The sequence below is a fragment of the Gastrolobium bilobum genome, unplaced genomic scaffold, assembly GCF_033153095.1.
Source record: "Gastrolobium bilobum isolate Gb01-03AN ecotype WA unplaced genomic scaffold, APGP_CSIRO_Gbil_v1 utg27012, whole genome shotgun sequence".
Lineage (NCBI taxonomy): Eukaryota > Viridiplantae > Streptophyta > Magnoliopsida > Fabales > Fabaceae > Gastrolobium > Gastrolobium bilobum.
This window is the reverse complement of record NW_026895143.1, coordinates 64,128-75,102: the sequence shown is the minus strand read 5'-3', so window position 1 is coordinate 75,102 and position 10,975 is coordinate 64,128. Positions and strand designations below refer to the sequence as shown.

Here is a 10,975-nt window from a genome sequence, read left to right as displayed (position 1 = left end):
ATAGCTTCAGTTTATGTTTATGGAGTTTTATGTTGAGACTTGTTGTTTACTATGTTATTTGGTGAGCATGGGGATTGTCCATGACACATAGTATTATTATGTCTTGGTTATGTCTTGAGTCTTTTGGAGTTGTATTAATGTATCAGGATATTGTCCGGATTACTTGATGTAATGCCGTGATTTAGATACACACTTTATCTATATATTGAGGTATTTCAGTAGATGTATTATTGCAATTTACATACAGGCGATATTTTATGAAATTGATTAAGTAATCAAGTTGGTAATTGATAATGACGTCATAATTGAAAAGAAAAAGAATATTCCGCATTTTTAATTAAGCACCGCTTAATACGATGTAATGTTAATATTCCGGGTATACACGGAGTGTTACAGGAGCCACTTCTCAGCTTCCTGCAAAAGGTCATTGATTACTGCTGTGAGATGCTCAATGGTAGACCTCATCATAATTCTGCCATTGTGGATATGCACCAATTGGCCTTCCACATCCAGCACCCTATGCTCCAGCTGATTAATCTTTTCTTCCAAAAACTCCCCAAAGACCTTGAAGGCTTTCTTGGTTTGCTTCTGTTCCTCAGCATCTTTAATCAGGAGACATCTGAGGTTTAACTCAGCTCTGGTGTTGTGCATGGAGTGGGAATGATTCAGAGCATCAGCTGCATTTCTGATTTCATTCCTTACAGCTTGCAGTGTTGGCGCAGAATGTAACACCCCGTGTATACCCGGTTTGTTAACATGTCATCGAATTAAGCTACGCTTAATTAAAATTGCGGAATAACTTTTTCTTTTCAATTATGACGTCATTAATATTAACCAAGTTGGTTACTTAGTTCTCTTTCAAAACATTGTCTGTATGTAATTGCAAATAAACAACTATCTACACTGAATAACCTCATAATATAAATAAGTGAGTATATAAGTCACGGATCTACAACACGTAGTCCGGACAATATCCTGATACATTATACAAAACGAATCTAAAACGACAAAGTCAAGTCAATGTGGCATGGACAATCCCCATGCTCACCAAATAAGGCAACAAAACTCAACATAGTCTCAACTCAAACAACAGATATACTAAGGATAAATAGAATCAACATCCAGACATATCAGCATATATCAATCAGCTAAACTCCGGCCTCCTTCCGCCGAGGCATCAGCCCCCAAGTTACCTGAACCTGAAATATGTGCCCCAAACGTGGGGTGAGATCTCTAAACAGAAATCTCAGTAAGACAAGGGGTCCTCAAGGATTTCTCCACCCTAAGCTCAGTTACATGTGCAATATAAGTTCTAAAAGCAATATACAATATCAGTTCCAAATCAGTGCAATGCAACAAATAATCATGTCATGTGTGTTAATACTATTCTACTGGCCAGAGAAATGCAAGATTTACGTACGTCATGTGTGTCAATACTAAACCCTACAAATAGTGCAAGACGCCACTTACACCCACCCACAGGATCACCGTGTTGTATGACGCCACATACTCAGGCTTACCGTCTAGATGGAACAACACATATATATTATAAGGCCCTTGCACTTAACAACTCACAAGCATTTCAAACATCAAAACATGAAAACACATCATGCATATAACCATTCCCCCATGGGGTATGGTGGAACCAACAATGGCAAAACCGAGGACACGAAAGCTTACCTCGCAATCTAACTATCCAAGTCAAGCTCACACTAGCTCAATGCCCACAAACAGCACAATCACAATCTGTTTATACAATAATTAATCATCAATAGTCATTGCTCAAGATCCCATTAAGTGATTAAGGCTTTCCAACTCATTTTAAGCCATTTCATGCAATTTCTGTAGGAGGTATTCGAATACTCCTCGATGAGTATTCGAATACTCCATGTCTCCAGAAAGTATTCGACTACTTTCACTTAAGTATTCGGATACTACAAGTATCCGAATACTTTTCACTCAGTATTCGAATACCACAGGGTATTCGAATACAATTCCCACAGTATCTGAATACTTTCCAGTATTCGAATACTTCTTCATAAGTAACCGAATACTTTTCTTCCCAGAAAAGTATCCCAATACTCCTTCAAGGAGTATTTGACTACCAAGGGATAAGTATTCGAATACTACACGAAAAATATTCGAATACTTATCAGACATAATGCAGAAACTTGAGCTATTCACTGCAAAATTCCATTTTTAATTGTTCAAATGCGATTGGGAGTCCAATAACTCCCTAAACAAATATTCATTAACATATTATGAACTCAGAAACTCAGTCCTTAACTCAAATGATCCAAATTTTACTTTTTAACGGATTAATCAAGATTAACATATGAAAATGACAAAAGCTATGATCATGGTATACCTCAAGCTCTAAAACTCCGAAAATGGCACACACAAGGGGTCCTCTACATAGCACCAAGACTCTGACTTTACCAAGGAACGAAAATGCCCAACAAGCTTGGATCTTTCATCATCAAAATGGTTCCTTGAAGCACTAAAATGGATGAAACTAGTCCCTCCCACACATAACCACCAAATCAGCAACACCACCCCACCAAAGATGCTATAACCCAGAAATGAAGCATCACACACCCTCACAAGACCAACTCACACATGGAAATGGTGTTTTGATGAAGGAACAACCAAGAAAATGGTCTCTTAGTTGAGTTTTATCAAGAACAAGGGAAGAGTGGCAAGGGGAGGCTCAAGGCTGCTGGAGCTCACTCAGAAAAGACACATTGCATGTAACAAATCAGCCTAGGGTTTTGTGAAGATTAGTATTTATAGGCACTTTAAGTTTAAACACACTGTATTAGAATTAATAGCTACGCTTAGTATTTTAATCCCAAAATTTGGATTCTGGACTTAGCCATTTTTCTAATATTTGTCATATTTTTATTTTATTTTTTGCAGTACTTTTGCGGTACGCGCTTTTACATAGCCAGTATCAGTTCTGGCACCAGTTCTCATTATTTTTTGACTTCAAACTTGAAATCCCAGTCTTAAATATTATTCTAGAAATATTCCTATACTTATTATAATTTTCCGGGATACTTCATCGGTACGCATTTATACCGTGGAGCAGAACCGGTATCTGCACTTTTCGTCCGAAAAACGACTTTCAACATTATTAATTTCTTACCATAAATATTTAATTCTTCTAATAATTATTCAAGGTCAATTATAGAATTATTTCATTAGTCTCATAATTATTTAATTAAATTCCTTAATTAACGGTGTGGGTTCTTTCAGCATCTTTAATCAGGAGACATCTGAGGTTTAACTCAGCTCTGGTGTTGTGCATGGAGTGGGCATGCTTCAGAGCATCAGCTGCATTTCTGATTTCATTCCTTACAGCTTGCAGTGTTGGTGCAGAAGGTGCAGCACTGATGCCTCTGATGCTGGTATTGACAGAGTGTAAGAACTGCACTCTTTCTCTCTTTTGTTGTTCTTGGAATTGAGTGAAGGCAATAGAGAGATGTTCTATTTCATTCCTCAGAGCTTTCAGCTCTTCAGTGATATTGGACATGTCAATCTGAGGAACGGATGGCTCTTCAGGTAGCAACTTCTCCATTTTTCTCCCCATAATTGCAAAAATTTCAGCAATCCCTATTTGGGATTTCCTCCTTGCTGTAAGGGGAATTGTTGTAGTGCGGGAGTGATGCTCTCCGGCAAGTATACCGATCGCACAAGTAATATAATGAATAAGTAGAGTATCGTCTCCACAGGGATTGTAAACCAAGTACTACAATAACCAGTCCCCTTAAGTTGGAAAACTCGGTTGTTTTTGGAAAATTGTGAATTGATGGTAAAATAAAGACAGAAATTTAAAATATAATTTTCAATTCAAATAGCAATGGTAAAGTTTGAATTTTTGAGAGAATAATAAAAAGCATTGCAGCTAAGGTACACGCACCATATAATCCCCACTTTAAACTTTGGATTGATTGACAACGTTCATTCAATTTAATAACTCAGACAAATTATCATCTAAAATAATTAGTTAAATCCCAATCCCTTGGCAATCTAACCCTTTAATTCAATTGGAATCCTAATCCCTTAGCAACCCCCATGAAATTAAGCATTAATCACGATAAATCAAACGACTGCAACTCACACAAGTCTATCCCTAGAGCATGCATAAATTGTTACCTTACCCCCTTTCAGAATCAAAAACCTCAATATTCCTATTGCGAGCCCTAATTCCCAAATTATTATCTCCTATTAGGTTGATCAAGTCTAACAGAAATAATATCAATACGCACAGAGTAAAAATAAAATATATTAAAATAAACAAGCGAAAATAATCAATCCATCGCAAAAGGGGCTCACATAGGGTTTATGACCCTAACTACAATAAAAAGAACTAGCCAACCATTATCATGGCTAAATATTCAATATTCATAAATTTCGTAAATTACAACAACAACAAGAAGAAGAAGATGATGATGATGAAATAGACCTCCAGAACCCTCTCTGAGCACCACCGTCGTCTCTCTTGAATAGAATAGGTTTTGATTCCTAATTCTGTAAAAAGCATCCTATTTATACGCCTTTTTTCCTTCTTCCAAAAATACCCTCGGACAGCACGGTGCATCTTTCCCGCAAACTGGCCCCAGTTGGCGCCGGTGTGGCGCCATGCTTCCGTGCTAAAGTGAAAAGTCGAAAAAAAATTCTCGAAAATCGGCGCCAGTTGGCGCCGTTGTGGCGCCACTAGGCACCGCTCCAAAGCACCGCTGTAGAGTCCGAAAACTGGCGCCACTGGGCGCCGTTCCTCTGTGCAACTTGCAATTCTCGCAAAACCGGCGCCAGTTGGCGCCGTTTCCAAAACACCGATGCAACTTCGTAAACTGGCGCGGGGTGGCGCCGTTTTGGCGCCAACTTGCGCCAAGTCTCTGTCCATTGTACTGTCCGGTGCTGGTCTGCGCCAATATGGAGCCGGTCTGCGCCAACTTGCTGGAATTTGTACTGAGGATCATTCGTGTGGAGTTGCATCAAGTAGCTTTTTACAATTTTGTAGTTTTCACTTCTTCTACCTATAGAAACACAACCAATAGGTGAGAAATATCATTGACATGGAAAGAATCAATATAGTAAGAAAATATGTATATAAATTGCTCTTTTATGACTCAATTCTTATCAATTTCAGCTTGAAAAACTACATTTTCCAGAGGCACATCTGGGAGATTGGCTTCTTCTTGTTGTTTTTGTTGTTGTTGTTTTGATGATCAGAAGCTGGAGGTTCTTCAGTAGGTTCCTGACTGATCATTACCTCCTTTGTTTTTGAGGTAGAAGGGACGGTTGTAATCGGTCCCTCCATTAGTGGAGGAACTTCAAGTCCCTCTTCTTCTGCCAGAGCCCTAGCCAGGGCCTCGTCCCAAGAAGTATCAGGACAGATATATGCAGAAGATAGTGGTCCTCGCAAGCTGATTTTCCTGGGAACAGTTTGTTTTTTTCTTTTTAGGGGGACTAATAGCAATCCCTTTTCCTTTATCAATATTTTTTGTGGCTGAGCCTCTTGCTCAGCCACTTGGTGTTCTGCAGCAGGAGCTGTTGTTGTTTCTTTTAGCCCTTCTCCTTCTCGTTCCCTAGGAGAGGGTTGTTGTGGTGGTGGTGAAGAATTAGGTGGTGGTGAAGAATTAGGTGGTGATGCTTGGAAGGACGGAACGTCGGAGGACTCAGATGTTTCAGAGTTACCTGGGGACGTCTTCTTGGTAGCTGGTTGAGGTCTTGATGCTCCACCCTTCTTCAGCCTCATTGAAATAGGCTCATTGTCTTTACTGTCCTCCTCTTTGTCAGAGAGGGTGATAGGCTTCTCAAAGGTAGTCCCCTTTGGTTTTATGGTGCTACTGAAGGATCTCTTCAGCTCTGACTTGATCGTTCCCCCTTCTTAGGTGGAGCTTTAGTAGGAGATTTTTGAGGGGGTTTCTTGCCTTGCTTGCTATCAGTAACAGCAGGGGCTTCTTTCTTCACTTTGGAAGGAGGGGGAACGAATTTTCTTGTTTTGGTGGTGGCGGCAGTGGTTGTCGATTTTTAAGGTACTGCCTTCATGGTTTTCTTCTTTTGGGCCTCAGGGTCCCCTACTTCGTCGTCATCCTCATCAACATCATGTCTGATGTTGTGATCTCTAAGGTATGAAAGGTCTGACTCAATGTAGGTGCTCCTCAGGCCGTTCCATGTTTTAAAATCAAGGACAGACCTTACCACCAGGTCTTCATCCTCAGAAGTGGTTACTTCAGCTCTTAGACAGAGCTTTGAAATTAGGCAGGGAAGGCAGATGGTGGTTTTCCTGATCTCCTTCTTCAGGATGCCATAAATGAGGGGTACTGCATTAATGGGGATGTTCTTCATGATGCAGTATAGTTGAACCTGCAATGCCCACTTGACAGTGGCATCATGGGTTGAGGGAGTGAGGTTGGTGTTGGAAAACAAAGCCCAGAATTTGGTTTCTTCCTTCAGACTGCCCTTGTAGAGGGCTCCCTTGGAATAGACAGGTTCACCAATGGTGATTAAGTTCTTTACATCCAGCAAGAACTTAGAGTTCTCTCTTTTCTCTATGTACTCTGTGTAAGGGCATTTGGTTACAACTGAAGGTGGAGTACCTCCTTGATGGCTTCAGGGGAGAATGAGACTTTCTTCTCTCTCATCGTTACTTCATCAGTTTTGTCACCTTGGGGTAGCCTCTTTGCATGGTACAAGAATTCAGCTACCAAGGAAGGATAGAACTCTCGTTCTTTTATGGAAAACCAGGTCCATTTAAGTTTGCTTAGGGCTTTTATCACGAAGGATGGCATGGGGACTTTGTCTTTTAAGAAAATGTTTCTCTCTGGGTAGAGAGTCACATTTTCTTCGGTGATTTCAGGTTCCTGTGTGTAGTCAGCCACATGGGTGATGGTTACTGAGAGTTTGGTCATGGTTGTGGGAGAGGTTATGGTAAAATGCAGAGAAGAGTGATGAAGAGAAAAAGTTTCTAAGTTAGCAAGGGAATGATAAAGCTTGAGAAAGAGAAGAGAAGAGTTTAAATAAGCATGCAGAGGAGGGAAAGTGAGGAGTTTTTCAGGACATGGAGGTTAATGAAAGGAAGTTGAAGAAGTAGCGGAGGGGGAACGTTACGAGATGAGTGGTCAGGGGTTAGTGGTATTCATCTGCTGATGATGGTTTGAGGAGGTGGAACAGTTTAGGGCAGAATCGTGGGAGAGAAGGAAAGAAGAGGGGAGCAGTTACATTAATGGCTGAGTGAACAGTTGCTTTTGTTGGGCACGTTTTCAAAGTATACAATGAGTGCAGATTTGATAACGGCTGCGTATATTTGAATGACTCAGCAGGGACAGGTGTCCCTAATATCCTTATCTCCTAAGTCAGGGAATGTTCCCTTTTTCTTGATTTCTTCTAACTTAGACCCCTAAGAAAATAATATACTAACAAAATAAAAATATGAATATCTAATATCTATCATAGACTAAGAAATATTGTAAGACAAAAATACAAAAATATTCAATTAAGGCAAAAGAAATAATATATATATATATAATTATTAATTTTTTTTAAAGAGGAATAAAAGAAATATGGGTGTATATGGTTATTGAACCACCCCAAAACTACGCTCCTGTCACGGAACTTATCTCAGTTATTTGGACTAGAGGTGAACATCAGACGTTCCCTCCCTTTTTGGGAGCTTTGTGGTTAAGTTTAACCACCCCAAAACTTTGTTCTTGTTAGAGAACAAAGGTGACCACTAGGTTTCCTCCCAGTCAGCGCTTAGTTTAATGTCTTTAGCTATACATGTTACTTACCTCTCTCTCTTCTAGGGAGGATGTTGAGGGAACTTCAGTGTCCCCTGGCAGTTTTCCTGGTGTTCTGGTGTTGAGGCTAGCAGCTATCTGTCCCAGGTGAGATTCAATGTTTCTGACCACAGCATCGTTCCTGGTAACATATTCCTTGACATAATTCTCTACGGTATTGATGCGTTGAACATCTCTGGGGAACGGAGCATAATTAGGTCTTCATTATTGGTTATATGCTCCATTTTCTATATTGCTGCCTTGTTGGTACTGTTGCTGCTGATTGTTGTATGGTCTTTGGTTCATGGGTGATCTCCATTGAGGGTTATGGTTCTGATCTTTCACTATGGTACCTCCAGAATTCTGATTGTTGTTGCGTCCTGTATGTTGATTGTCCCTGGCCTGGGTGAAGTTTTTGTTCCTAAAATTTTCAGCATAACATACAAAGGCTGTGGATGGGCAGTCTGTTGAATCATAATGATCTCAACATGCTGAGCATGGTTCACTCAGTGGCTGTAAGTTGTAAGACTTCCATTCTTGGTTGTTCTTGCTCATCAGATGAGGAAACGAATGGTATTTTACCATCAAAATGGGCTTAGATAGGAACAAATTTTTATCCAATCAATCACCTTCTTTTATGTCCAATCAATCACCTTCTTTTATTCTGATTTGATGATATTCACTCCTAAGATCAATTTTACTAAAAACACATGCACCATGCAACTCATCTAGCATATATCAATTATAGGAATGGGATGTCTATACTTTACAGTGATATTGTTGATGGTGTGACAGTCAACGCACATCCTCCAAGAACCATCTTTCTTAGGCACAAGCAATATTGGAACAACACATGGACTCATGCTCTCACGCACATGCCCCTTTTGCATAAGCTCATTAACTTGCCTTTGGAGCTTCTTTGTTTCTTCAAGGTTGGTTCTATATGCTGGCCTATTTGGAATTGTTGCCCCTGGTATGAAATCAATTTGGTGCTCTATACCCCTTATTGGTGGTAAACCATCGGGTATTTCTTCAGGGAACACATCCTCAAAATCCTACAAAATAGAAACAATTGCACTAGGCAAAGAAGAACCAACTTCATTAGTGTTGAAGCAAGCCTCCTTATACAAGAGTACAATCATAGGTTGTTTTAGGACCAATGCTTTGTTAATCTCAGCAACTTTCACAAAGAGGTTCTCCTTTTTTCTCTCTTTTCTTTACTCACTACCTGAAACTTGTTTTTCACTCTCTTTTTGTCTCCGATTTTCTATTTCTTTTTTCTAGTCACTCTCTTTTTTCAACCTTACTTGATCCTCATACACTTACATTGGACTTAAAGGAGCAACAGTAATGGTTTTGTTATTTATAATCAATGAGTATCTATTAGTGTACCCATCGTGCATCACACATCTATCAAACTGCCATGGACGCCCTAAGAGAATATGCCCAGCTTGCTTTGGCACAACATCACATAACACCTCATCCTTATAATTTTCAATTGAAAATGGAACTACTACTTGCTTGTTCACCTTGATTTCTCCACAATCATTCAACCATTGTAGTTTATATGGTATAAGATGCTTCATAGTTGCTAAATTTAACTTCTCCACCAAACTAGTACTAGCAACATTTGTACAACTTCCTCCATCAATAATCATGGAACACACCTTGTCCTTTACATTGCATCTAGTATGAAAAATATTTTCTCGCTGCAACTCCTTATCTTCTTTAACTTGCACATTAAGAGCTTTTCTAGCCACTAAAAGCTCTCCTTCAACTGGTAATTCAATATCACTTGCATCTTCTAAAGAAGGCATGGATTCATTATCAGATTCACCTTCACTTTCAATATCACCATTATTTTTCAAAATCGTGACTTTGTTATTTGGACATTGAAAAGCAATATGACCCCTTCCCAAACACTTAAACATTTTATGTCTCTATTTCTAGAGGATTGAGATTCAGTTTTACCTTGGCTGGAAGTGTTTACAACTTGGTTTGTTTTAGAGGAACTAACTGGAGATTTGAAATGAGGCTTCTCTTCATTTTTATTCCATGTTGGTCTTGAATGAGAAGTTGAATTATGCCCCATACGCATGGTACCCTTCCTTTTGAGTTGCCTCTCCACCTTTATGGCCATATGCACCATGTCATCTAACTCCACATAATGTTGTAATTCTACTACATTTGCAATGTCCCGATTTAAGCCAAGCAAAAATCTGGCCATAGTAGCTTCACGATCTTCATCTACATTGGCTCGAATCATGGCTGTCTCCATCTCCTTGAAATAGTCTTCAACACTTTTAGAACCTTGTGTGAGACTTTGTAATTTCTGAAATAAGTCGCTACGGTAGTGACTTGGAATAAATCGCCTTCTCATGACAGCTTTCATTTCCTCCCATATTTCAATGGGTCTTTCACCATGTCTCCTCCTGTTTGTCACAAATTGATCCCACCAAACAATAGCATAACCAGAAAATTCTATAGCAGTCAGTTTTACCTTTTTCAACTCAGAGTAGTTATGAGTTATGACAATCAAACACCAACTCCATCTTTCTTTCCCACTCCAAGTAAGCTTCTGGATCATTTCTGCCTTGGAAAGATGGAATCTTCATCTTGATACTTCCTAGGTTATTATCAACCCTTTCTTCATTACGCACTCTTCTTCCTTCATTTCGACGTTCATTCTGCCTCATATCAACTGTAGAATTGGTGTCATCTTCATTTTGATGTTCTGAAATTCTCGGTTGTGGCTCCCTTTGTTCAACTCTTTTTATTCTATCTTGCATTTCATCAAACCTGAAGTTCAATCTTTCAAATCTCTGTGTCATGGCTTCAAAGTAGAGTTTGAAATCTTTAGGAATTTGAGCATCACCCTTTTGAGACAATTTTTTTCTGCAAAAATAAAAGTTTGAATATCCTCACAAACACACCCTCACGTGTTTCTCTCCCAATTAATAGCTTTTACACTCGTATTTCAAAATTAGGCTTTTACCCTCTTATAAGCTCACACACTCCTGCTTTTTTCTCCTCTTTTGAATTCCCTCTTTTAGTTCTTAGCTGAACTCAATTGAAGTTTCCTTGAAGAAATCCAAATAGATCACAAGATATAATACAAAAAGACAAGAAGAACAAGAGAATAATTTTTTATGTCAAGAATTAGGGGTAAATGAAGGTTGGAATGACAA

The 10,975-nt window shown here is 39.2% G+C and overlaps 1 protein-coding gene across 1 annotated transcript; it reads right to left on the bottom strand.

The window, feature by feature from the left end:
- Positions 1 to 7,324: 7,324 nt before the first annotated feature.
- Positions 7,325 to 10,618, bottom strand: LOC133294607 (uncharacterized). Its single transcript, XM_061493340.1, has 6 exons — positions 10,331 to 10,618; positions 9,759 to 10,287; positions 9,194 to 9,624; positions 8,553 to 8,842; positions 7,800 to 7,983; positions 7,325 to 7,408 (listed from the first exon to the last, which is right to left on the bottom strand). Exons 1-6 carry the CDS (start codon positions 10,616 to 10,618, stop codon positions 7,325 to 7,327), a joined length of 1,806 nt encoding a protein of 601 aa, XP_061349324.1.
- Between the last annotated feature and the right edge of the window lie 357 nt (positions 10,619 to 10,975).